This window comes from Ammodytes marinus, assembly GCF_949987685.1.
Source record: "Ammodytes marinus genome assembly, chromosome: 1".
NCBI lineage: Eukaryota > Metazoa > Chordata > Actinopteri > Uranoscopiformes > Ammodytidae > Ammodytes > Ammodytes marinus.
The window spans coordinates 29783052-29811029 of record NC_137230.1 but is presented as its reverse complement, the minus strand read 5'-3'; the positions used below and the strand labels follow the sequence as shown (position 1 = coordinate 29811029).

Sequence of the window (27978 nt, the reverse complement as noted above, 5' to 3'; positions counted from 1 at the left end):
CGCTGTTTTTAAAAGCCCTGGAGCAGCACGCTCACCGCACCACCGCCACCGTTTTCCCATCCATTTGGCACTCTCATCCGACTGGTTTGCAGCTATTTAATGGGAGGAGGATTAAGTTGAAGAGAGAAAGAAAATGGTAATTTGTTGAGTGTGGTGGTGGAGTCACCGTGAACAGATGTCCTCAATGGAGGCAAATCTGAGAGGAGTTCCCTGTTACACGTGTTAGTGTTTAGACCACGGTTCCACTCATATGGGCTGTAAACACTTGATGCTGACAATTTACTGTACAAATCAACAATTTGTACAAAGACAAAAATAGTCACAGACTCAAAGCCAACTTTGTGTTGACAACTTTCTAAAACACCTGAAATGATTTGTGTTTATGCAGTCAGCGTCTTCATATAAGAGATGAGGGTTAAATGAACACATTAGCATGAGCCGATGAGAAATACGTTCTTATTTGATTATGAACAATTCTTGTATTTGTGTCTGACAACCTGACATCAGCTTACTTGTCTAACTCTAACTTTTAATGTTGCTCATTTAGTCACAAATAGTTAAGAGGAATCCTTTAGTAAATATATGAAAATGTATTTTAAGAGAACACAAATATTTAGTGTTTTACATTTGTCTCTCTCTCTCTCTCTCTCTCTCTCTCTCTCTCTCTCTCTCTCTCTCTCTCTCTCTCTCTCTCTCTCTCTCTCTCTCTCTCTCTCTCTGTGTAGGCCTGCCACACCCGTTTGCCATCACGGTGTTTGAGGACAGCCTCTACTGGACAGACTGGCACACCAAGAGCATCAACAGCGCCAACAAGTTCACCGGCAAGAACCAGGAGATCATCCGCAACAAACTGCACTTCCCCATGGACATCCACACCCTGCACCCACAGAGGCAGCCTGCAGGTCAGTACACACAAACTAAACACACACACACACACACTAAACACACACACACACACACACATACACACACACACACACAGAAACACACACACAGATACACACAGACAGACACACACACACAAACACATTTTGTTACATTTAAAGTGTAAATACTGTTAAATGTACAAGTAGTTATTAGTGTTACATTCACACAGATGGGAGCTAAAAGAAGTGTAAGTGTGTCTATTTCACCACAGAAAAACAACAACTTTGTGTGTTCTACTGTCAATGATAGCAAGGTCACAAAAACAGCTACTTGAATCAGGCCAATCAATAGCATCACAATGGAAGAATTCAAGACATTATTTCTATCTCATGTCAACCAGCAGGAACCAAAAGGCAGTTATTGTCAATACTGATAATGGTGCATTTTGTCTTTTTAGCAAGCAAAATCAGATAAAATGCTGAATAACAAAACACCAAAACCAAAACTCAACATCATTGGGAAAACGTTGTGATGTTAAGATGATTTGTTGCACTAGTGTTGGAAGCTACGATGAACAGAGTAAAGCTGTTTATCGGCATGACGGCAACGACTTTTGTCCTTTGCAAACAAACCATGTTGAACTAGGGTTCTGGCCAAGAGAAAGTTTTTGTTATCACACTGATAACATAGTTTAACAATCCGACGGTGTTAACTTGAGTTCATGCTCAAGTGGAACAGATTTGACTCTGCATAAATTGAACTAAGCAAAGAGGCTTCAGAAAGCAAGCTGTTACATTTGGAAAAACAGAAGAATAAAGCTCTGCAGTTGATATGGAGTTCATTATATAATAGAGAATTCTGTTTTTCAAGATACAGACAGGGAAAGATGCAGACAGAAAAACTATAAAAACAAAAACAATTCCTTTTTAAAAAGAAGCGTATATCTACATGAGTTATCTTATACTTAACTGATCTCTGTCTCTCATGTTAGGTGGCAAGAACCGCTGTGGCACCAACAACGGAGGCTGCAGCCACCTGTGTCTCCCTAGCAACAAGACCTTCACCTGCCACTGTCCCACCGGCTTCAAGAAGGTGGACCACTACAGCTGTGCCGACGGTGAGCCCTTCAACCCCTGCAACTGTAATATGTGTCATTATAGGGTTACATATTTACACAAGTATCACTTGACAATTATTGAATATATATTCAGGTTACATTTTAAATGTTTTACTTAGTTAGTGGTTACAACACAAACAGAACCATGTTTTTGTCACAGTGGTTGAATTAATACAATTGACAGAACCCTGAATAAATTGTAATCTGGAACAAGAAGATTGGGATTATCAACAAACCATTTGTTTAACGTCTATAATCATAATATCATTAGACCTTCTGCCAGAGGATCTCTATCTTTATCGTGGCTCGTAAAGAGTCATTTACTGATTTAACATTCAGTGAGTTTGTAGAAGCTAAGGATTTTTTTTAAAAAGGGAAATTAAATATCGGACACTCATTCTAGATAATTATGTTGAAGCAAGGGTTATAATATAAGATATGTATCACTCAGTTTAAATGTATTTGTCCCCTTTAAGGGCTGCTAGTTGTGTCTGTGTGTTAGTGATGTTGTTGCTTGCTGTGTTTCACTGTTGACCCCACTGTTAAACATAGAAGACTGACAGAAGACCTTTTGGTCTTTAATCAGGTCTTGACAAGTTCCTGCTTTTTGCCCGAAGGACGGACATCCGACGAGTCAGCTTCGACACAGAGGACATGTCCGATGATGTCATCCCTCTGGCCGACGTGCGCAACGCCGTGGCTCTGGACTGGGACTCCAAAGATGGCTACATCTACTGGACAGACGTCACCACCGACTCTATCAACAGAGCACTGTGGAACGGAACCAAGCAGGAGGTCAGTGACAGATACAGTCTGATTGAAGTCAACACTCAGGTCCCATTCATTTATCCATCCTAGAATTAAGAGATAGCAGTAGTAGAAGTGGACATCAGGTTATAGGTTTATGCAATACTGCCATCTGCTGGGCTTGAGATGAAAGTGCAGGAGCAATTCATGCTATGTGGTTGGTGTAGAGTTAAGTTGCTCTGTGTTAACATTTATTTCACTGTTGTTTACGGCACAAATTCACCCTGCAACCTTGCACAGAAAAAATACAAGAAATGATAATAATGGCATCATAATGAGATGATGAGATGTTATTCCTTTTATTTTCCAGGTGGTGGTGGACACCAGTCTTGAGAGTCCAGCAGGTTTGGCGATCGACTGGGTGACCAACAAGCTGTACTGGACCGATGCTGGTAAAGTGCCTCACATCACATATCACATGAATGAACATGTCTGATGCATTACGTACAATGAAACCCTTGCCTTTTGAGCAGCCTTAATATTTGTCATGTTACGTCTTGGGTTTTCTCAGGTACGGATCGTATCGAAGTGTCTAATGCCGATGGGACCATGAGGACCGTCTTGATATGGGAGAACCTCGACCGACCCAGGGACATTGTGGTCGACCCCATCGGAGGGTGAGATGAATAAAAAGGCTTTGAAAGTTAATGCATGAATCTAAACTTTGAATATATATTTTTTTCTAATACGTTCACATTTTTCCTTGTAGTTTCATGTACTGGACTGACTGGGGGGCCAACCCAAAGATAGAGCGTGCAGGAATGGACGCCTCCAGTCGCATGGTCATCATCTCATCCAACCTGACGTGGCCCAACGGACTCGCCATCGACTACGACACCCAGCGTCTCTACTGGGCCGACGCCGGCATGAAGACCATTGAGTTTGGCAACTTTGACGGTTCTGACCGACAGGTGAAGAATGCACTTCTGATATTCTGCCTTCACTGTTCTTCTCACAAAGTCAATGTATTCACGATGATAAGATTTTTTTTTTTTTTTTTTTTTTTTTTTTTAACGTTTTATTTATCAGATTCCAAATAACCACAAACAAACATACATTTATTGTGCATAGAAAGAAGAAAAAAACAAACAAAAACAAGAACAGGAATGACAATAGAGCAAAAACTAGAAACACACTGTTTATTTTGAATCAGCACAGTAAAGGGATATTGACAGTTTCTCACCAGACCTCTACTATTGTTGCTCTAGGTTTTGATTGGTACCCAGCTCCCCCATCCCTTTGGACTGACTGTACACGAGGACAAGCTGTACTGGACAGACTGGCAGTCTAAGAGCATCCAGAGTGCTGATAAGATGACCGGGTTAGGACGACACACACTGGCAGAGAACCTGGAGAACCTCATGGACATTCACATGTTCCACCGACAGCGCGAGACAGGTGTGTGTACGTCCACAGGCTAGATTAAGACTGAAGTGTATATTTACAGGGCAGTCGGCAAGTAGTAGGACAGGGACACATTTTGTCATGGTTTTGTCTCTGTGCTGCAATTGGATCCTAATTGAATGAAACAATGACTATGATGTTTAAGTGCAGCCTTTAAGCTGTAATTTGAGGACGTTCTACATACGTCTACATAAGATAAACAGTCTAGAAACATAAGCCATTTTCAGTAGCTAATCACTGTCATTTGCCCAATCTTGGCAAAATAGGCCCTAAAGGGTTCTGAGCAATGCAGTAGCCTAACATTAGCATAAGCAGTAGTTTAAGCAGCCAGAGTGCAAAAGCAGTATTCAATCAATCGGATGTCAAAACCTCATCAGATGTTATAAGCCTGTGATCATGCTTTGTACAAACATATAGTGTTTAAAATCAGTATAGGCCTGGAATTTAGCTCAGAAAAATATAGCAAAGTTAAATAAATCTATTGGGCAGAAAAATCACAATAAGAAGGTTTCTGTTCTGTGTGTCGTTGTTACATTGGGAGACTACGTATGAAAGGGGCTTTGAGTCTTACACTTCTCAGTTCACTTCAGTTTAATCACACACAAAATAAAATCAGTTAATTTAAAATCCAATACCAGTACATTAGTACTTTAATATGAAATATCAAAATGAAAAATGTGACACTGTATTCTCAGACCACACTTAGCGTGTCCTTTTGCACTTTAGTAGTTTCTCGTGAGGAAGGAAAAAAAATATCTCCTTCTTTGACTTTTGGCTTTGGTGATTTTTGCGGCCTTTCCTCAAGAGCTTAGATCCTGTGTCTCTGCTGACACTGGGGGGGATTAGAGGTAAACTGATCCCATAGCTGTGGCTGAGAGGGCCTTAGGGGCTCATACCAAACTGAAGCCTCACTGATCTCACTGATGGGGGGGGGGGGCTCTTTTCCTGTGTGTTCCCTTAAGGCTTTCACTGTCAGTATGTGCAAGCTACTGCGTTGTGGTTTTTTGTGTCCACATTTCTACCAATATCCCTACCTATTGCTACTTCTTCTGCTGACCTAGAAAGTTGTTGGATGAATGAGCTGAGTGTATTTGTTTGTGTGTGTCTCTATCTGTAGTGAGTAACCCATGTGCGGTGAATAATGGCGGCTGCAGTCACCTCTGTCTCCTGGCTCCTGCCCCCAAAGCCTCCAGCTGTGCCTGTCCCACCGGCATCAACCTGCAGACGGATGGAAAGACCTGCACGCCTGGTATGAACACAACATCTGTTTGCATTCCACAAGCATTAGAACCAAAATACTATAAAATGTAATACAATCTGGTGTTAATACACAGCCTAGGCTCTATTAACTGTTATGTAAACAAAGAGTATATAAACAAAGGGGGGCCCACCATAGGTAGAAACAAGCCCGTTTACAGCTTAGGCTCTGTATAAACACTGGATTTTTTTTCAACAAACACACATCACGGACAAGTAGTGAATCGTAAGGGGATATTCACTACTTTTGACAAACTGATTTTGACAACGGGCATTTTCCAGAATCGCTGACTCCACCTTTTAATTGTACATTTTTGCTTCAAGTGTAAACAATAATTGCTTGAGTGTGACTCTTTATGAGGCACATTTACTGAAATACAAAGACATATAGGCAACATAAATGGGTTCTTGTAAAACCCAACATCTAACTTTGAAATCTAATGTAAAATTGTGTTTGTGTGCAGGGATGAGCAGCTTCCTGATCTTTGCGCGTAGGACAGACATCAGGATGGTTTCTCTGGACATCCCCTATTTTGCTGACGTGGTGCTGGCCGTCAACAACTCCATGAAAAACACCATCGCCATCGGGGTCGACCCCAAAGAAGGTTTGTACGTCTTTCCAAAATTTCCAAAATACCTGCCTCAGAAAGAAAAATACAGAAATGTCCTTACATGTGTATGTGTCGCCTCCTGCAGGAAAAGTCTATTGGTCTGACAGCACACTGAAGAAAATCAGCAGAGCCGACATCACCGGAAAAGCAGAAGAAGACATTATATCTACAGGTGAGGAGATCAGCTCATATGATGTACGATGCTGTTTAAAGCCTCCGGACACCTGCTTTCAATTGGTATCAATATACCATATCAACGTTAAGTGTCTCAATAAGCTTTTAGAAATGAAATGTTCATAAATATAATACAACTTAGTTAAGAAAAAGGTCTCCATGGCATCAGCCATTGTTTTTTATAGAATGTTTGACCAGAGAACTGCCGTGATTGGTTCAAAATACTTATTGTGTCATAAGAACCAGAGCAACGCCCGCCTCATTTAAACAGAATTTTTGTAAAGTTTATCAAACTTAAATGACAATATCTTTCATTTGGATTGATATACTGTATATGCCTAACTTTTTTTCAGATGCTTACTATCGTGCAGCTAACTCCCCAAATGACATACAGTAGTTAAAAGTATTTTGAGGATCTTGGTTTACTGGGACTTCACAGTCATAGTGTCAACATTTCATCTCCATCCCTCTGTGTCCTTGTAGGCTTGATGACCACTGATGGCCTGGCGGTGGACGCTGTGGGCAGGAAGATCTACTGGACGGACACTGGAATCAACCGCATCGAGGTGGCCAACCTGGACGGCTCCATGAGGAAAGTCATCGTGTGGCAGAACCTGGACAGCCCTCGAGCCATCGCCCTCTACAATGAGATGGGGTGAGTCTTGGTTTTCTGTTTGTTGTACTGCATATCATCACATCATGTTGTCCTTCTTTCCATCATCTTACACTGTCTGACCATTGACCCCCCCATGTCCCCCTCCTCTCTCTCTCTCTCTCTCTCTCTCTCTCTCTCTCTCTCTCTCTCTCTCTCTCTCTCTCTCTCTCTCTCTCTCTCTCTCTCTCTCTCTCTCTCTCTCTCTCTCTCTCTCTCTCTCTCTCTCTCTCTCTTTCTCTCTCTCTCTTTCTCTCTCCAGTTATCTATACTGGACAGACTGGGGCGAGCACGCTAAGCTGGAGCGCTCAGGCATGGATGGATCAGACCGAGCGGTGCTCATCAGTAACAACCTGGGCTGGCCCAACGGCCTGGCTATAGACATGGCCGGATCACAGCTACTGTGGGCTGACGCACACACTGAGGTGAGCACTCATTTCAAGTCGTTTTGCTTCAGGGGACCCATTTAAATTAAACAATTTAAATAACATGTATCTGTAGAGCACCTACTTAACATGTGCCAGTGAAATAAACAAACAACATAATGATGTAAACATATGCCAGAGTAGTTAATAGTTTAGGAAAAGAAAATAATCTGAAATAAAAAGCTTTCAGATTGAAAGAGCATTAAAGGGGTTGTCACACGATGAAGGATTTCCATGATAAATAATCTAAAACAATATGGGCAGTCAACATGTTTACTTGAACAAACCACTTATAACCTGGTCCTTATTGAAGAAATGGAAGTATGTAGAAATAAGTAGATATGTAAAGGTTGAATGGCTAAGAGCTAACTGGCTAAAATATAAATGTTAAAGGCATCAGCCATTATGTTGTCATGATGTAATCCCTCTCCCTCTCTGGCCCTCTCTAGCGTATTGAATGTGCCGACTTGAATGGTCAGAACCGCCGCACCCTGGTGACTCCTGTGCAGCACCCGTACGGTTTGACCCTGCTGGGGCCTCACATCTACTGGACTGACTGGCAGAGCCGCAGCATCCAGAGAGCTGACAAGAACAGCGGAACCAACACCATCACTGTGAGATCCAACCTGCCCGGCCTTATGGACATACAGGCTGTGGACAGGGAGAGGCCACTGGGTGAGTTACAGGACATTTATTTTTTTTATTTTCCTCGATGATCTAGTTTAACTTGGCAGAGTAAGTTTACTTCTGGTGATATGCGACGAAAACAGTTGAATAATATATTCTGTGGCTCTGGATTCATACAGCTTGTTTTTTCCTTATTTCAATCTCTTTGGCAATATCTCATGGGTGGCACTGCACAGTGTATTTTGTTTGTTTTGTAGTTTGTAGATTTGTGCAGTTTCACAGCTCATCAAACAGCTTCCTTAAGTCTTCAGATGTGCTCAGTAGCCCCTCACATCAATTCTTGATATCAGTTTTTTTTTCTTCCACTGTATTTTGGTATCCTGACATTATGCCGCTGTAGTCAGCGAATACATTAGATGTGCAGTAGAAGGAACTAATGGATTAAAGTTTTGAATATTTTGCATATTTCTTATTGGCTTTGCGCAGCTTCTTTTCAATCCACTCGGCCTCGTTCTTGTTTTTGGATGAGAACTTAATGCGTTTTCTGAACAGTCCAATCCGAAAAAAATTACGAAAACAACGGAGTAAAGCATTGAACTAACTATTGCTGACTGAAGGGAGCTATTTGATCTCACAGACACATAAACTAAACTAAAGTCATGTTGTGTCCTGCTTCTCTTCAGGTTTTAATAGGTGTGGGCGTAGGAACGGGGGCTGCACCCACCTGTGCCTGCCGCGGCCTAACGGTACGTCCTGTGCCTGTCCTACTGGCATCCTGCTGAAGGGAGACGGACGCTCGTGTGAAGACTCCCCGGAGACTTTCCTCATCTTCTCCAACCGCGTCAGCGTGCGCAGGATCTCCCTGGATACCAACGACCACACAGACGTGCACGTGCCGGTGCCCGAGCTGCACAACGTCATATCGCTAGACTACGACAGCGTGGACGCAAAACTCTACTACACCGACGTCACCCTGGATGTTATAAGGTGCACATGCAAAAACACATTCCGTTTTCTTTTATTTCTTTATTTATCAGTTTTTGAAGAAGAAAACAAATCCACAAATATGTGTCGTTATAACCATAAATGAGCATACATTGACTCTGAATAGACATAAAGCATTTGCAGATCTACAGTATGTAGTATGAACATTTACAGTACTTGCTCACAAACCTGCTTCAAAGAATTTGTCCACAAAAAAAACAGAAGAGTAATAAATAGAACATTGGACTGCGCCTGGAAGTTTGTACAAATGTCATACAACATGGACTGTCTTGCACCTACACATTTTACATGCAAACTCACTAAAAACAGTGGTCACAGCATTATCAGGATTCTTTCATTGTGCTCTAATCAAGTAAGCCCCTACGTCCATCTAATGTGTATTCTTCCCTTTTGTTCTTCAGGCGTTCAAACCTAGACGGCAGTGGCATGGAGACGGTGATCAGCCAGGGCTTGAAGACCACAGACGGGCTGGCAGTAGACTGGGTGTCTAGGAACATGTACTGGACAGACACCGGGCGTAACACTATAGAGGTGGCTCGCCTGGATGGAACCAGCCGCAAAGTCCTGGTCAACAACAGTCTGGATGAGCCCCGAGCCATCGCAGTCTTCCCCAGCAAAGGGTAAGAGACGACGGTCCACTGGTGTTTCACCCTTTTAAAGGTGGTGTCAGTGATTCTGGAGAAACGCTTGTTGTCAAAATCCCTTTTTTGTCAAAATCCGTACTGTGTGTGTGCGCTGAGAAAAAATCCAAGTGGCATGTTGCTAGCTACGGTGGCCCCTTTTGTTTACATTCCCTTCGTTTACATACCAGTGTACAAAGCCTAGGCTGTGTATACACAGGATTTTCTTTTTCAGTACACACACATTACAGACAGGTGCTTTGTGAGGAGATACTCACTGATTTTGCCACAACAAGCGTTCTACAGAATTCTGACGACACCTTTAAATCAAAATCCGGGCACTGACTCACAAGGTTGTAACGCACATTTTCTTAAGCGTTATCAATTTTTTTCCCGAGCAGAATGTTTTCAAGTTTGTTTGCACAATAGAAAAGTCTCCTGACCAGTCCCCCCTCCTCCTCTTTGCAGATACCTGTTCTGGACTGACTGGGGTCACATCGCAAAGATAGAGAGATCTCACCTGGACGGCTCGGACAGGAAGGTTCTGATCAACACAGACCTGGGCTGGCCCAACGGACTCACTCTGGACTACGACACACGGAGGTTAGAGGGTGAAGCATGTCTGTGAAAGAAGCTAACTGTGTGGCTCTTTTTTCATTCAAATAGGAGCCTTAAACATGACATGAGATGTAATGAATTTATTTTGATTTAATCACCCCTGTGGGGAAATCAGATGATCACACTATTAGAAGATATTACAAGACACGTTGAAGGTCCTGAAGATTATAAAACAGCCAATAATGGTCAATAATGATATATAACAACTGAGCAAGCTGAGTTAATTGCGCTTCAGGACTTTGTATATTTGACTTGTATACTATGTTTTAAGACATTTTGTAAATTAGCATTGTTAACTTTTTCCGTCACTGGGTTTAATTACAGAAGAGCATACAAGGACAAGGATATCTCAATACACACATATAAACTACTACACTATGACATCCCTACCAACACCCTCAACTAATTTCTGTTGAAATCATTTATTCAATTTGCCTGTAGGGGGCCATAATATGGGAGGACAGAAACCAGGAAAATTGCCTGTAATTCATCCAGTTACAAAAAAAAATCGAAAATGGCTCGTGATGGCGATGAAAACTATACAATCCAGGATGAAAGCATAACAATATAGGAAAATGTATTTCATGCTGTAAGGCATTGGGATTAAATTGGCCCAAAAATATCCATTTTAAATGGGATCCAACAGGGGACAAAAATGTCCTCAGGCACTCAAGTGTGGGTATTTTTGTACAGTTATTATTATAGACATTAGTCAGTGACTGAGTAGATGAAAAAAAAAAAAAAAGTAAGTCCCTGGCAAAAATGTATGGGGTTTGCATTAGCACAGCCAAAGGTATACACATGAAAATACAGCACAAAGGGACAAAAAAAAATCCTAGGGCTGCATGCGGGTTAAAATGATAACTGTGGGTATTTTAACATGCCATGGTTGTAAATACAGCTGAGGAATCCAAGTTAGATTAAAGTTGATTATGTAGAGATAAAGGATAAACCTTTAGGATTTAGTCAACAACACAACCTTTTCCCACTTGTGATGATGTTGAAGAAGCAAAGACGACTTTGATCCATCGAACAGTTTGTTTCTCTTGTGTATCTTTAGCATTACAGCGTCACACTGATGTTAGAAACTCTTGCTTGTACAGTGGAGTCAGAATCCATGTTGTGTATTCACAGAGAGAAATGTGTTTTGATGAGTCTCATTATATATTCTCCTCAGGATCTTCTGGGTGGACGCCCACTTGGACCGGATCGAGAGCTCGGATCTGAATGGGAAACTGCGTCAGGTCCTGGTCAGCCCTGTGTCCCACCCGTTTGCTCTCACACAGGTACCCCCCCCCCCCCCACCCTCTCCCCCTCCTCTCCCTCAGCTGTCAATCACTTGGGCTGACCCTCCCTCCCTCCTGGCTGCCTCCACTCACCTGCTCTCTTTCACTACATCGGCTTCACCGTTGTGTGTTTGTGACCCTCCACTGGTCGTCTCCTCTGTCCTCATATACTGAACCCATTTCGACTTAACCATTTTACTTCTACTTTCCTTCCACTCTGACCTTCATTTTTCTTCCCCTCCTCCACCCCTTTCTTCCTCCCATCCCCCTTTTCCTTGTCTGTGTTTTTTCCTCTCTTTTTCTCCTTCTTCTTCTTCTTCTTCCCTCATTTCCCCAGTTGAAGCCGGTGTCCTCCCCTCTAACCCCTTTCTCCCGACTCTCGCAGCAAGACCGCTGGATCTATTGGACGGACTGGCAGACCAAGTCCATCCAACGTGTGGACAAACACACAGGCCGGAACAAGGAGACCGTGCTGCCAAACGTGGAGGGCCTCATGGACATTATAGTGGTATCGCCTAACAGACAGACGGGTAAGGGAGGATTTTTAATATGCCAACACTGACAGAGACACAACAAAAAATGTCCCAAAAACGTAATTGTTCTTCTACATTCCTCTGAAGATGCCAAGGGTTGTGTGCTGAAAAGGCAGGGGGTGATATGTACAGTATCTCACAAAAGTGAGTACACCCCTAACATTTCTTCAAATATTTCATTATATCTTTCCATGCGACAACACTGAATAAATGACACTTTGATACAATGTCAAGTAGTCAGTGTACAGCTTGTATAACAGTGTAAATTTACTGTCCCCTCAAAATAACTCGACACACAGCCATTAATGTCTAAACTGTTGGCAACAAAAGTGAGTACACCCCTAAGAAAAAATGTCCAAATTGGGCCCAAAGTGTCAATATTTTGTTTTGCCATCATTATTTTCTATCACTGCCTTAACCCTCTTGGGCATGTAGTTCACTAGAGCTTCACAGGTTGCAACTGGAACCCTCTTCTACCCATTCATGACGACATCAAGGAGCTGGTGGATATTAGAGTCCTTGCGCTCCTCCATCTCCCGTTTGAGGATGCCCCAAAGATGCTCAATAGGGTTTAAGACTGGAGACATGCTTGGCCAGTCCATAACCTTTACCCTCAGCTTCTTTAGCAAGCCAGTGGTCGTTCGGAGGTGTGTTTGGGGTCGTTATCATGTTGCAGTACTGCCCTGCGGCCCAGTTTATGAAGGGAGGGGATCATGCTCTGCTTCAGTATGTCACAGTACATGTTAGAATTCAATGAACTGTAGATCCCCAGTGCTGGCAGCACTCATGCAGCCCAAGACCATGACACTCCAAACACCATGCTTGACTCTAGGCAAGACACACTTGTCTTTGTACTCCTCACCTGGTTGCCGCTCCACACTCTTAACACCATCTGAACCAAATAAATGTATTTTGGTCTCATCAGACCACAGGACATGGTTGCAGTAATCCATGTCTGTTAAGTAAGTAAGCCGTAGTCTGTTTGTCTTCAGCAAAACTTTTTGTGGGGTTTCTTGTGCATCATCTTTAGAATAGGCTTCCTTCTGGGATGACAGCCATGCAGACCAGTATGATGCAGAGTGCGGCGTATGGTCTGAGCACTGACAGGTTGACCCCACACCCCTTCAAGCCCTTCAGCAATGCTGGCAGCACTCATACGTCTATTTTCCAAAGCCAACCTCTGTGTACGACGCTGACCACGTGCACTCAACCTTCGTAAACTGGGCCGCAGGGTGGTATTGCAACATGATAACGACCCCAAACACACCTCCAAGATGACCAGTGGCTTGCTAAAAAAGCTGAGGGTAAAGGTTATGGCCTGGCCAAGCATGTCTCCAGACCTAAACCCTATTGAGCATCTTTGGGGCATCCTCAAACAGAAGGTGGAGGAGCGCAAGGTCTTTAATATCCACCAGCTCTGTGATGCTGTCATAAATGGGTGGAAGAGGGTTCCAGTTGCAACCTGTGAAGCTCTAGTGAACTACATGCCCAAGAGGGTTAAGGCAGTGCTGGAAAATAATGGTGGCCACACAAAATATTTACACTTTGGGCCCGATTTGTAAATTTTTTCTAAGGGGTGTACTCACTTTTGTTGCCAGCAGTTTAGACATTAATGGCTGTGTGTCGAGTTATTTTGAGGGGACAGTAAATTTACACTGTTATACAAGCTGTACACTGACTACTTTACATTGTATCAAAGTGTCATTTCTTCAGTGTTGTCCCATGGAAAGATATAATGAAAAATGTGAAGAAATGTAAGGGGTGTACTCACTTTTGTGAGATACTGTATCTTCTGTATGTGTGTGGTCAGTTTGGTGAACCAAGGTGGCAACAAATTGGGCACAAAAAAATCAGCATGATGAAAGCAATGTATATCCAAATTAAAAATGTCTTTTAAATTGTTAATATACAAAAGAAACCTAAGGCTGAAAATGTGTCTGCTCCGTTGGACTGTAATGAAAAAAAGTTGAGTGATTTTTTTTTAAACGCCAGAAACTTATAGCCTCAAAAATGAACATTTTATTTAATCAGTATCCTCACAGCCTCTAAAAATTCATAATAATAATGCACTTAAGTAGGAGCCACACAGGTTAACAAGAAGTGTCTTAATTGGACAAGAGATAGTTCCCTAAACCCTCCTCTTCTAGCACAAAAAAAAAATGTTGCTGCAGGGGTGGTGAGAAGAATTCCAATTTCAGCCGCTCTAATGTTAATTCGCTAAGCATGATGGATTTTTCTTTTTTTAGCTTCTTCTATTTAATTTGCTGAATGGAAAAAAAGGATTTTACTCTAGGTAGCTTCTGGTACTTAGTTTAAATTGCATTTCAATTTATAACAAACTCAATCACATTTCTCTTTAAGAGGGCTGGTACCTTCATTTGCTGTATCAAGGACTATTACTTGATTCAGGAAAATTCAAGTCTAATCGTTCCCACCTGATGAAATAAACCAGACCCTCCCTGATTTCAAACAGACCACCTTGCACATGTCGGTGTCAGTTGTGAAGCTGTTCCCTCTTCTCTTGTTTAGGTACAAACCTGTGCGGGGTAAATAACGGCGGCTGCACTCACCTCTGCTTTGCCAAGACCAACAGCTTTGTGTGTGCCTGCCCGGATGAATTCGATGGCCGCCCCTGCTCCACCAGTGAGTGACTACTGTGATTGTGCAGTGTGCATTTCACAAAATAAGTGTTCACTTGTTCATGTTTGGATGCAAAGAACCTTGCAAACATCTTTCCGTGTTTAACCGAAATCTCATTCACTTGGCCAATATAAAATTGTCATAATAGCCAAGGTTATATTGGGTACACGGGAATATATATTTACAGAGAAATAAGGGTATAACATCATGACATTTTAATCACAAAAAAAGTACATAACCACTCATACCCAGCACACCTAGGTCCTAATATCAATGTGTTTACCAGTTTCAGGTTACATCCCCACCTCTCCAGCAGGAACCAGCAGCACCCCTTTCCCCAACCACATCCCCAAAGCTCCAACAGACACTCCACACAGAGGACCTTCACTGGTCAAGTATGTCTGTTTGTCTATGTCAATAGCTTTTTAACAGGGAAGCTCCTGTTAATTATAATATTCTAGTCTGTTTAACGTACCACAGAGTGCTTTTTACATCATCCCACTGAGAAACACAGTAGAATACTAGCTCTTCTTCCAAGTATGTTAGTATCATTCATCTTGCTCATTTCAGTGAGTGAAATACGACTGGCCCTACAGAGAACGTTTCGAGGATTAAGTAAATGCTATGAAGTAAAGCTCCCTTCTCAAGATCGGTGTGTGTCTTCTTCTTTTTGTACAGCTGCACTGACAGGAACCAGAACGAAGCAGGCTGCTTGAGCAACGTGGTGACTGCTCCTCATGGTCAGTATATATGAAACTAGTTTGCTGCTCATCAGTTTGCACACTCTAGGTAGTCTTTAAGGAACAGTCTGACATTTGAGAAATTCACATTTACCATGAAAAGCAATGGATTACTGTCATCTATGTGAAGCCAAGAGATCGGTCCTTTTTTATATAAGCCTATATGTGAAGCTTGTTATTTATACCCTGTATCTTGTTGTTTACTTGCCAATTTCTAACACCTGTGCCATCTTTTGAAGGAGAAGGACTTCATATCAGCTATGTGATTGGTGGAGTGCTCACCATCCTGGCCATTCTGATCCTCATCGCTGCTTTGATTATTTACAGGTCAGTCCCCCTGCTTGACACTTGTTTAATGGTCTTAAACAAAAGGTCTAACTATCTTTATAGTTAGATAGTTTATCTTGCACACCGCCGATAGTTTAAGTTATAAGCCATGTGCCATTTTTTCTCCTGCTTTTTATTGACAGACATAAAAAGTCAAAGTTTGCCGACCCGGGAGTGAGCAACTTGACCTACAGTAACCCCTCGTACCGGACGTCCACACAAGAGGTTAAGATCGAGGCGTCGCAGAAGCCCCCAATATACAACCAGCTACGATATAAGAAAGAGGTGAGAAAAAAACAAACAAAAAAACACTCTAGTATTGAAAATGGATGATGTTTTTTTTTCTTATTTAACAGATGAATGGATTTAATGTGAATCCATGATGTTTTTTCTATAGTACGATCGCAAGACTGTGTAGGTGTATGGTGGGTAACCACGGAGACAAATGACTTCGCTGTTTGTCTCTTTGTCAGATCGATTGTGTTGAAATAGTTTAACTCATGTCACTCACGCAGGTTACAGACACCAGCAGCATTCATCTATTCTCTCTCTCTCTCTCTCTCCCTCACTGCAGCTCTCTCATCCCTACAACTCCCTCTCTCCCTTTATCTTTTGACCCACTCTTCCCGTGGAGAGGTAGTTACGCAGCATGAAAGGAGTTGTGTCCTTTGCAGTTTGGTTTTCTCTCCGACATGCTGTTTCTTGTATTTCACACTGCATGCGACCTGCTTTTCAAAATAATAGCTCTCTCTCTCTCTCTTGTTGCAGTTTCAGAGCTACTGTATGTGAATTACTAGCATGCCAAAGTTGGTATAACTGTCGAAAGTGTCATTTCAACAGGCCAGGGATCTAAACATATTGTTTATGTTAAAGATGCTACATGTAACATCACTAAACATAAGTATAGCATTGAGCAAAACTGAGAGAGCCTAGTGCAGACAGTTGATAAGACTGTTTTGCAAATCTTATACTTAAGACTACTTTTCCCATACATCCAGTTAGTTCCGTCTGCGATTAATTCTGGGCTTACACTACACGACTTTTCACACGATTTGACAGTCGCAGACAATCTTCCAATGTCGGACTGAAATCACAGAAGTCGTGCTGGAGTTGTGGCGCGCGCACGTAATCTCAGTCGTTTGGTGTAAGGTGGTCTTCTGACCCGATTTCAGCCAGTCTTCTTCCCGTCTTGACGTTCCGACATTATCAAACAGGTTTGATATTATCGTTAGTCTTAAGGGGTTGGCTCAAGTGAAATGACGTAAACACTGTCACACTCTGGCATGCACAAAGCATGACGCAAGAGGAGCGGCATTAGTCGCGACCTGTGTTCGCCTGAGCAGGGACTTATTTCGGACACTTTTTCCTTGAAGCCTCGGCGGGAGAACCAGGTTGACAGCCGCGCAACCATAACACTTTACCGTCAAATACAGGGTTAGGAGTTAAAGTTATTGGGGGACGAGATCAGCAAATAAAAATGGTCAAATAACTAAAGGATGTCCCCCGCTCGGAATATTGAATTAACCTTTTTTTAATTAAATAATCACTATCGCGTTTGCGGAAATAATATTAATCTCAAAAGGAATCTAGTTGTAGTCTTGCAATATGAGACCCCTTTTCTTTTCAAAATCTCACTCTGTGACTGAAAACTAATGACTAGTTGTCTTCAGGTGTGAGTTGATTGTCTTTAGATGTGAGAGGGTTTCAGTCTTTTCAAAGTCTTTTAAAAGTCCTCTAGTGTAAGCCCAGCATTAGATGTTGTGGGACCATTTTGTGAGAAACAAATGATAGATGTCTGATTTTTGTTCCATCTTTCATGATAAGCTGTGTATACAAAGCTTGGACATTGTTTATCCCAAGGTAATTTATTGTGGCATAGAGCAATCCAATGTACAGGTATTTCACTGCAGATAACACCGGCAGTTTGTGTTTACGGCACTTCTATACCTGTAGCACCATAATCTAAAATTGAAAAACTAACTCCAAAGGAAAGCACGACATTACTAAAAGGTAAAGCTGATGTGCTGCGCATGGGTTGTGTGTTTGAAGGTGACTCCTTGTTCTGCAGTGTTGTGCAGTGGGTGCTGATTAATACTTCAATTGAAAAGGTTTCCTTTTAACAGGTTGAAGCTTTTAATTGTCGGTAGCCTTTGTGTAGCCAATTTGTAATATAAACGGTAATGACTCTAAAAATGAGGGTAGAAGATGGAGAGATATAGATAGATAGACAGATAGATAGACACATGGAGAGATAGACAGATGGAGAGATAGATAGATAGATAGAAAAAAGGGGAGCTAAGCCATCTGTTGATAGCTTGTTCCAAGTGAGTGCACTGAAATAAAAAACAAAAATGTATCACTAGAACGTGTTTAGATTAACAGTTAAAAAAGTACCTTTGTTTAGTTTTAGTTTAGCTTATTTAACAGACATTAACATCAGTGGTGCAAGGAGGGAACGCAGCCCAATGGGCTTGTACAAGAGTTCCACCTGAGAGTGGATTGTTTTCAGTTGCTCATATAAAAGCCATCACTCTCGACTGACTAACGTTGTGTGGTTGGGTTGCTTTGTCCAGGGGGGAGTGGACGGCGGCTACACCAAGGAGAAGATCCGCATCGTGGAGGGCGTGTGTCTGCTGTCCAGCGAGGAGCTGTACTGGGACGACCTGAAGCAGATCAAGCCGTCGCGGGGTGGCCTGCACACCTGCATGCGCACCGACACCGTGTCCCTGCAGGCCAGCAGCGCCTCACTGGACGACGGGGAGACGGAGCAGCTGCTGGCGGAGGAGGCGTCAGAATGCTCCTCCATCACCACCCTCACCCCTTCTTCAACCATCACCCCACAACGCCACTCACAACACAGCCTGCCAGACACCGGCTGGGCCTCCACACGCAAGCCCTCCACGGAAAGTGAAGTGTGAGGGACCGACTGCCCCATTTCCCCCCCTGTGTGCTTTATCTCAACCTCCATTATACCTAATACACACATACAGACACATTACACACATCCCTGTATTTATAGCTGGTACAAAAAACACACAAAGAGAAATATAGGTACAGTAACAGTTGAATATGTGTAGAATACCAGTAACATATGAACCCTGGTTATAGTCGCAACTAAGCTCCCGTCATCTCATAAACTCCTGGCTCTGAAAAACTGGGGCTCCGTCCTACTTGTGCACAAACACACACACATACACACATGCAGTACAGTCCTCCGACAGTACCCTCATTGCTACTGCCTTTAGGCAAAGAAAATGATACACTAATGAGCCTGCTGGAATACGAAAAAGCAAAAGTATTGTGGGGAGGACGTGCACAGAGAGACACAGGCGTTATATCTGGAGCCTTTTTAAAGGATGCAGACTCTCTATGCGACAAACGCTTCTCTGTGTACATTTGTTTTTCTTTTGGACAAAGCTAAAACAACACACCCCCCCCTCCCCCACCGGACGACGTAACCACAATGCTCTCTCTAGTGCCACTCATGTCTTTATAAACTCTATTTATGAACGTTTTTGTACTTGTGGAGTGGGTTTGCTGACTTTCAGGCGAAGAGTGGCGCAAGAGTGCTGTGTTGGAACTTTGTACAGCAGGACTCGGGTATTCCAGAGTTGTATTTATGACAGTGCCAAAGGGTGGGGCTTCACACAGTCTCCATGCTTCTTTCTGTAGTTACGCTACAATAGAAATGTATCTTTATTAAGGGATGTTTTGTTTTATTTGACTTCTGATCCCTCATTTTACAGCTTCCAACAGGTCACGCGAGGACTCACTGCAGCTTGTACTGTCAGATGGTTGCAAGAAGTCCATTCATCCTATACAAGAGTAACCCGAAAGGAGCCTTTTATTTTGTTTTTTAAAGTTGTAATTCAACCATTGCTGATCCTATATAGTAGAGGAAGCCACAATGAAGTAACAGTCTAAGTGCCAAACATTTCGTTCTCTCTTTTTCCTCCTTCAGCTGCATATTTATTTTTCTCAGAGGTTTTTAGAACGGTTGTGACATTTGTTTTACTTGGGCTTTGGTCGCCCCAAATTGAAAGAAAAACACATATTCCCAGATATGAACCACTAGAGCTATTTAGCCATGCAGATAGTAGTAGAATTTGACTTTTTAGTCAATCTTCTATTGAGTGTTTCTTTAATTGGTCTTTCTAAATAACAGGGAAACTGTTCCCTTAGTGTTACTATCTGGATACATGGTTATCAATGGCAGCACTTACTATTAGAATTTGAAGCTCTTTGATTGAGATCATTTCAACAATTCATTTTTTAAGGCTACATATTTTTATCTTGAAAAAGAAAACGTTGAGAAAGGTTAGGGTTGTAAATATTTTCGTAACTCCAAATGTCAATTTGATTTTGGAACTCTATTTTCTTTCCCCTGGACCATAATCTAAACTTCCAATTTCACTCAATTGTATTGGGGTAGCGGCAAATTACAGAGGCAAATGTAAATAAACACACTTACATATACAACAGAAAGGTATCTGCGTGGCCAAACACTACTAGAGGTAAATGAGAACATGTGTTCTTCTTGTGATTTGAGGCGTGATCCGTTTAAACTCTAAATCTGTATCACAAAGGTGTACTCGCAGTATCTGCCACAGTACCGTACGTAGAACAAATGGGTCACTTAGGAACACTGTGCATGTCTGACCCCATCAGACAGTGAGGGTTTATAGTTTAGAAATAAATATATCACTGACAATTAACTGAGAAATTAATTTAATATACAAGTAAAGATATTATGCATTGCTTTAACTCTTAGAGTACCGTTATGTCTGTCGTTGATTATAATATGGTACAAGGAAATACTATATGGACAAATATATTGGATAGACTTTACACAGGATCATGTATTTTGAAGTATCCGCTACAAGCTCAGCAACTTGCTGATTTGCTGCTAGACGAAGCACTGAGGCCAATGAAAAGAGGGTCTTGGCAGCTACATGACTATACAGAGTCTCTGATGGTTTGTTGACAGCAGGCCTATTCTACAGAGCATCACACCGACCCGGTAACCATTCACCCCTGGCTCACAGTCCCTCCAACTCTGCTGCAGGAATGCTAAAACTGTACAGATTTTATCCATGCCGATATATAAGCAAACATTTCTGTTGAAGATAATTGCGTTAATTAAGTTGTATAGTCTTTTGTACAAAGGGATTTCATGAGCGTTTTTTTTTTAGAATTGTGTTAATATTACTCACTGGAAAAGATTTTTTTTTTTTTGCTGCATTATTTTAACCACTGTGTTTCCAAGCCTTGTAAATGATAGGGAAGATGCCAGTTATTTAATAGTGCTCTTTTTATCTTATGAAATACTGGTCGCGTATTATAGCTGTTGTAAAGTTAACAAAAAAGAGGTATTTATGATTTTCTTGTTTGGTTGTCACTTGATGTGTAAATATGAAAAGTCTGTATATGTATTTCCATGGCAGTACTAACCAGCTGTGTTGTGTGATATAGTGAATTATCCCTTTGCTATCTTTTAATATAAAATGGCATTTGCATTTCAATGAAAACTTTTGGCTCAGTCATCTATGCACTTTACTTCGACAAATGCCTTCCTCTTCAGACACAAAAATTATATAGCAATAAAGGAAACGCAGATGTCTGGGTATTCCCTTATTAGAAACATAACAATGGGAGCAAAGATAGAATAACAGTGTTGGAGGTACAAGTGTGTGTTATAATTGTAAAGGCTTAAGCCTATATGTTTGGATAATATTTTTACTGTAGAATTAAGGGGTTTGACTAGCCTGGAAATCCAGACCCTGATATCAGCAAATTGAATTTGCCAGCGCCTAGTGGCAAGTCTGGGAATGCCAGGCTAGGGTTTGACTATAAGTTAAGTAACATTTTAAAGCAGGAATTTAAGTATGTCTAATGGCCTTTTCGGTAACAGAAAAAGTATCCCTCTCTTATAATAGCTATAGGCTACTTCAAACATATTAGGCATATATACGAATTTAAAAAAGAGGTTACATACACAGCTTTTGTTATCAAGTAAAGATGTAATAAATCAAAGAGTTCCAGGCATAGTGTTACAGTCTAGTCAGTTTCTTTATAGGTCCAATGTTACAGTGCCTCAGCCTGGAGTGAATAGTGTGAATCAGAGGTGAGTGACTGCAAACAAATATGTGAAGATATGTCAAATAAAGTTAGTATGAAGTTTGAAACAATCGAATTAATTTAAGTTTCCCTAAAAAATAGAATAACATCAATTTTACAGGGTTTTGAGAACTTCATTTGCTCTTGAGAAGCCAGTGTGTGAAAATAAATAAATAAATAAAAGAGAGGGCAGTGTGTGCATGTGACAAGAATACAGCTTTTCATTGGTGTTTCAACAGGAAGAAAGTTGAGTTTGTCCAATAAGCCAATCAGCGATCAGCTTTGCCAGAACGCGGTTTATGATAACGTGAAACTGGCAAACTGGCCGCGTGTGCCTAAGTGTAAGCGATAAAGATGAATAAACACGAGAAAGCTGTTCATAAAAACGTAACCAAGATACTTCTCCCCTATTCCGTAAGTTTGTATTTGGTAGCCTACTTTTGTTTGACCGTTCCGCTGTAGGAAGAACAGTCTGGCATTTTTGGAGAAACTGAAGCTAATGTTCGATGTTAGTCTAGCTAACCAGCTAACAGGTATGACAACTCTGCTATAGCTTTGTTGGCCTTTGACTTTATACAGGTACACTGACTGCTCGTTTTCAATGTCGAAGAAAACCCAACAGTGTTAGTAGCCAGACCAACCATTTCAGTATCACGTAATTTGAGTCAACTAACGGATAATTGACCACGTGTTGTGCTATTGGCTAAAGCTAACCTGCTTGTTGTTGCGTGATTTCATCGTTGTGCGCATGCATTGCTGATGCTAACCATTGTTTGTTGTTACTCACATTACAGTGACACAAGACCGGAGGAAGCTGTATGTCCCTCTGAAATGTGAACACAGGGTAAGTAAACAAACTAAAACAACCACGTGTTTCTGCGGTATATCCGTAAAGTAAAGGTAGCTTTGCATGTGAATACTTGTAGGGTTGTTGGGTGTGAGAGTGATGAGTTGCACCAATCAGTTGGGGTGTCTGATGCAGTGGCGTCTACACTCTAATCCGACCCAACCTGAGGACACACACTGTGCACAGGGGCCATCTGACTCGACCCTTAACCCGTATTTTTATTTTACAAGCAAGTAACAGGAGCTTCGATCTATGTTAATAGGCTTAGATGTTGTATTCCCCAAATACAGTTTGAACGCTTGCCATAAACATGTTTACTCGGCCCGATGGAGAGATGTCGTGTCGGGCTGGCAGATTAAATCAAAATTCATAATCTTGCATGACCCCAAAAAAGAAAACCCTAAGAGATTTGATGTTTGCTAGGCTGGAGGATCCTCTATGTCCAGATGCAAAATATGCATGTCTGTCCACCAGACGCCAAATCCTTCCACCTCCATCCGAAGTGCAGCATGACCTCTGATGTGGTTCAGCCAGGGGCTGATGGGGGTCGCTCAACAACCTGGGCAACATGCTGGAAAAACAATTAGCAAAGAAGTGAGTATTATTATACCTATGTAAATCAGTCTAATGGAACTTCTGTATGAGACAATTGTCTCCCCCCTCTACCAATATATAGTTTAAGAAATAATCTTACCGTATATTATTTTCAGGTGGTTGTGTCACGGTTTCTCACACTTATCACAGCATCTGAAACAATGCTGTTGGTAGGCTCTCGGATGTTGAGCTGCCAAATGATGTCAGTGACAGGCCACATGATGGGTATGGGCATTCTGCGCTGTTACTGCTCTCCATCACTGAGGGAATACAAAATTACTTTCATCTCACTGACCTGAACACCAGCTCCTTTCATTCCTGCTGGTCTGTTTCTGCAGGGCTGTACGCTTATTTTTTTAGGTGGTAGCATTGGTGCTAGCAAGCAAAAAAAATCAGTAGCACAAAAATAAATTTGGTAGCACACAAAGTATGATCGAAAACGTTCATAACCTTAACCCTTGCATTTCGCTCTAATTACCTTTGAGCATGTCATCTTGGTCTCATTTGAGATTCTCAATTAATATTATATCCTAGGGTGTGCAGTAATAATTGTAGAACAATGAATAGGGGTGCACTGATTGCAATTTAGACAAAATAATCCAACCTGCCAATTGCAATTTTTTGCTGATTCAGAATTATTTCTCCCCAAAAAATATAAAAATAATATCTATATCTATATATGTTTTTGTAGCCTATAACATATACGTAATTATTATATTAATACTAATAAACATTTTTAGAAAATGTCCATCTGTTAATTAAAACCAAACTTTAAACATGAAACATAGCCTATTAAATAAATAAGTATACATATTGGTACAATTTAGGATAAATTAAATAGGTTGTTGTGAATGTGTTGGGAGTATTTGTTTAAATAGACTACTGTGGCGTGCTCTCTGCAGCTGAATGAGTTGCCTTTGTAGCTAGAGCACTGCAGGGCTGTCAAGCGCTAACTTCCTGTTCTTACCGGCTTCAAAATAAAAGTCAACTCATGTTTGGCTAGTAACAGGCTTTTAATGTGAAGGTGCACAGGAAATGTTCTGTTTGCACACGTGCTAACTTAACTGTGTTAATGTTAGGAGCTGTCTCCTTCCGGTTATTGCTGTTGGGGAAGTTGATTAGACGCTAGAACCGCCGCACAAGCTCAGATCCAGAGCACACATCTTTCACCAGCCAAAGTAGCGGGTGGACTCAATAACTTACTTGCCTAAGACTGTATTTACCCGCACTTGGAGAGTGTTAATGTAGAGCCCTCTAAGGAGTGTTGTGCAGCGCACCTCTGTGTTTCAAAGAGACAGCATCTGCTCATTAGCAAGCTGTCGCACTAGTGCGAGTGGACTTGTATTCATCATCGCAAATAAACTGTCGCACTGTACAGCCCTGTTCTGGATGTGCTATTGATATATAATTAGTAAAATGCTCAACTGAGTATATTAGTTAGTGCAGGCAATACAGCTGCTTGTGTTTTTAAATAAGTTAAACTCACACTTGGGCTGAAAGATACATCTTTTCAAATGGAATTTGTAATGTCAAACACGATTAGCAAACGGCAAAAACTGCCACATCACGCAGCTATACGAGGAGTGTACGCCTAAGAAAACATGTGATGCTCTAGCTCAGTGTGTGTGTGTAGTTTATGTCAGGGATTAGTTGACATTGGTTCAGGATTACACACATTGGAATTCCTTCACTACGCATAGTCCTTCCATACCCTTTTTCCATAGTGTTTCACAGAAGCACTGGGGTGTGACAATGATGAGTTGCGCCATTAGTCGGGTTGCTGATTGCAGTGGCACAGCGACCCGTCCTGACAAACCCTATGGTGAGACCCATCGTGCACAGGGGCCATCCGAGTCACCCCCACACACACCTGACAGAAACACTGCTTTGCTGCTTCAATCGTTCCTTCTCATTTCCTGATCTACCATTCTGTGTGTTGTTTTTCTTTTCCAGCCTGAAGATTGGAGAGGACATGGTCAGGCAGGATGTTTGAGCCAGAGTGAACAACACATTCTGCCAGCAACCATTTGCCCTTCACTATGAGTGAGAGCAGGTGAGAGCCCACAGCCTAATTTGTGTTTTTTTTATGAAGAGTATGAAAAGTTGTTCAACCTTCCCAATTTGTCCTCTCCTGGAGATCATTTTAAAGAATTCCTTGCTGATTTCTGATACTTGAAAGTGTATGCTGCTGTAATATTTCACACCAGTGAGTCAACCTAACATTTTTTTTCTTTTTTCGTAAGGGCTGTAATGCTTAAATGGTTTGATCTTTTTACAAAATCCATCTTAAAGCAATTTGTGGAAGTTGTTGCCCTCCTGGCTCTAGTGAAAGTTTGTTTTTGCCCGTTCTGAGCTATCGTTGTCCTTTTTCCTAATCAGAGTAGCACTGGCCTCATGCCAGAACCTGCCCAATAGAAAAAGGTTTAAGAATATAACAGAGAGCCTTAAGTGAATTGCGTACAGTGTTCCAAGATGGCACTCCAAAAAGTTGTTCACTGAGCACATACTCCAAAAAGTTAAGACCTTTGGGCCTACGTAGTATGGGCTCTGAAATATGAACTAAAATGAAAATAGGAATTACAGAAAAATGGTTGTTGCAACATTTAAAGATGTAATCAAATAATATAGTGGTAGGCAGCAGTGAATGTATCCATTCTTGTAACATTGTTGTTTTAGTTGCCTGATGACAGAGATGCCTCTTGGAGATGGTAACTTTAGTTTCTTACTGTATTTAGAACTTTGTACATTTTAATAGTTATCATTTAACAGCGTCCATGACGAGACACTTGCTCTGTTGGTCAGGAATGACCCACTTAAAACTGGCCATTTGAGATAGTTGGACTCTTGGCGGGGTGTTTTCTTTTTCTTTTCTTTCTTTTTTTTGGAAACCAAACTGCCCACAATAGCTTTTTCCTTTCTAAAATTCCCATTTGTCCTGATTTATTTCCATAATGTCATCATAAATCGTTGGCTCTGCTTTTAAATCCCCCCTGTCCTCTTTCTGTCCTTGCAGGCAGCCTCACACCCAGAAAGCCCTGCCAGCCTCACAGCAGCAGCAGCAGCCTCTGGGACAGTTTCAGGTCATAGCCTGGACCACACTCCGCCTGCTGCACATTCCCCGCCCTTGATCCCTTCGCTTAACATGAATTGACCCTATACCCGATCTTAGAAAAACACATTTATTTTCTTGTATTTGAGAAGAATTTGATTTATTGGAGAACTTGCATAGGTTTTCTTTTTAAATATATTTTTATACATATTATTTGTATGTTTTATTCATGTTTTTTTTCACCCTAACTGGGAACCGAATTGGGATTTCTGTGTACCGTAACACCCCTAGTGTGTAGTCTAGGAGGGTGTGTACATTCACATATTTTTAAATATGTTTTGTATTCATCTTTGAAAAATATTTTTCATATGTGAATTTGCATCTTTCTTTTGTTAAAAGAAACAATGTTAAAAGTTCAATAAATGCATGATGATCTCATTTCAACTAATTGTCCTTTTTTAATAATCGTGTTTGGTATGTTTGGCCACAATCGAGCAGCCCTACTGTCGTGTTTCTCCTTGACGTGCACATGGACGTCAAGGAACAGGAACAGCCTGTCGGAAGTGACAATTTACACAAACGCCAGACATTCCACTGACAGTTGTGCACCTCTTTATGACATCAGACGTTCTACAGCAGCTGTGTTGTAGGCACATGTTTGTTGGTGAACAACACATGGGGAACTTCTGTTTTGCTACATTTATATTCAAACTAATGTTAGCGTTACTGTCATCACCACCAACACGGTTTGACACATGCTGTGGTAAATATGCACACACAAGTATATATATTTCTACCATGGCATCCAACTGCTCACTAATCCTTTGAGTCGGAGCAGTCACATCACACTAATGGTTTTACGGAGGCTGTTCTGCAGAGGTGACTGATGATGCAAGGCAATTCCAAAAACTGTAATCCCATCACAGGAATCCAGACACTCCACCACACATTCTGCAGGCCACAGCCCATATTGAAGAACTACATGGGCTCTGGGTTTATGTCATCAAACACTGGGGCTCAGACTTGATAATGTAGGCTTTTGGTTGAAGTTGTGACTAGGCAATATGACATAAAATTCACAAGTCATATCTAAGTAGTAATAAAAGCAACAATATGTCAACAGCAGAGAACATTCTCTATAAGGTAGCAAGAGGCCATAGTTAGCTACCCATGAAGTTGGCCTACAGTTAAACAAAGTATTAACTTAAGATTGATACTGGCACCAATACTTTTGGCCAGATTGGAGTGGATCAAAAATAACTGGTAAACCTTCTGAACCATAGTTTGGACTTAAGTCATTTAAAAAAATAATGTATTAATTAAAATTAAAGTATTAAGCAGCTTCGCTTTTTTTTTACACATCAAAATAATCCAAAGTGTGTTTGGGATATCCAACCCAAATAGCAAGAAAAGCTAAGGATGGCATATATTAATATTTTTCACTGTGGAAATGTGAACATGAATAGATGTTAATGATGGGACTACATTTTTAATCATGAAGACCCCCTGGGACATTTGGGACAGATTCTTGATTTGGAAACATAAAGCCTATAACTGACTGAGAGCACTGAGTTTGTCCCAAATCTGCAATACCATATCTACTAGCACTTTCAACATGTTTGGTCTTTATTCAGGCAGCAATCTGCAGACCAGTTGGAGAC

General features: G+C 41.4%; 1 protein-coding gene and 1 long non-coding RNA gene across 2 annotated transcripts in view; both read left to right on the top strand.

The window, feature by feature from the left end:
* The window catches only part of lrp4 (low density lipoprotein receptor-related protein 4), a 110453-nt gene extending 89227 nt beyond the window's left edge, over positions 1–21226 (top strand). Inside the window, exons 15-38 of the mRNA XM_080025984.1 lie at positions 726–902; positions 1859–1984; positions 2571–2779; positions 3102–3183; positions 3303–3408; positions 3501–3702; positions 4000–4189; positions 5313–5444; positions 5917–6057; positions 6149–6235; positions 6721–6892; positions 7152–7314; positions 7764–7989; positions 8625–8928; positions 9348–9566; positions 10035–10169; positions 11362–11470; positions 11856–12000; positions 14533–14646; positions 14930–15038; positions 15322–15383; positions 15623–15710; positions 15854–15995; positions 18284–21226. Coding sequence (XP_079882110.1) covers positions 726–902; positions 1859–1984; positions 2571–2779; positions 3102–3183; positions 3303–3408; positions 3501–3702; positions 4000–4189; positions 5313–5444; positions 5917–6057; positions 6149–6235; positions 6721–6892; positions 7152–7314; positions 7764–7989; positions 8625–8928; positions 9348–9566; positions 10035–10169; positions 11362–11470; positions 11856–12000; positions 14533–14646; positions 14930–15038; positions 15322–15383; positions 15623–15710; positions 15854–15995; positions 18284–18628 — 3785 coding nt within the window. The 3' untranslated portion in view covers positions 18629–21226. The remainder of the gene's footprint in view (positions 1–725; positions 903–1858; positions 1985–2570; positions 2780–3101; positions 3184–3302; positions 3409–3500; positions 3703–3999; positions 4190–5312; positions 5445–5916; positions 6058–6148; positions 6236–6720; positions 6893–7151; positions 7315–7763; positions 7990–8624; positions 8929–9347; positions 9567–10034; positions 10170–11361; positions 11471–11855; positions 12001–14532; positions 14647–14929; positions 15039–15321; positions 15384–15622; positions 15711–15853; positions 15996–18283) is intronic.
* An 887-nt stretch (positions 21227–22113) lies between these two features.
* On the top strand, positions 22114–26748 carry LOC307261944. The gene is made up of 5 exons (XR_013845232.1): positions 22114–22241; positions 22622–22671; positions 23098–23268; positions 25222–25321; positions 26282–26748. It is a non-coding gene; the product is annotated as an uncharacterized lncRNA (long non-coding RNA).
* Positions 26749–27978: the final 1230 nt, after the last annotated feature.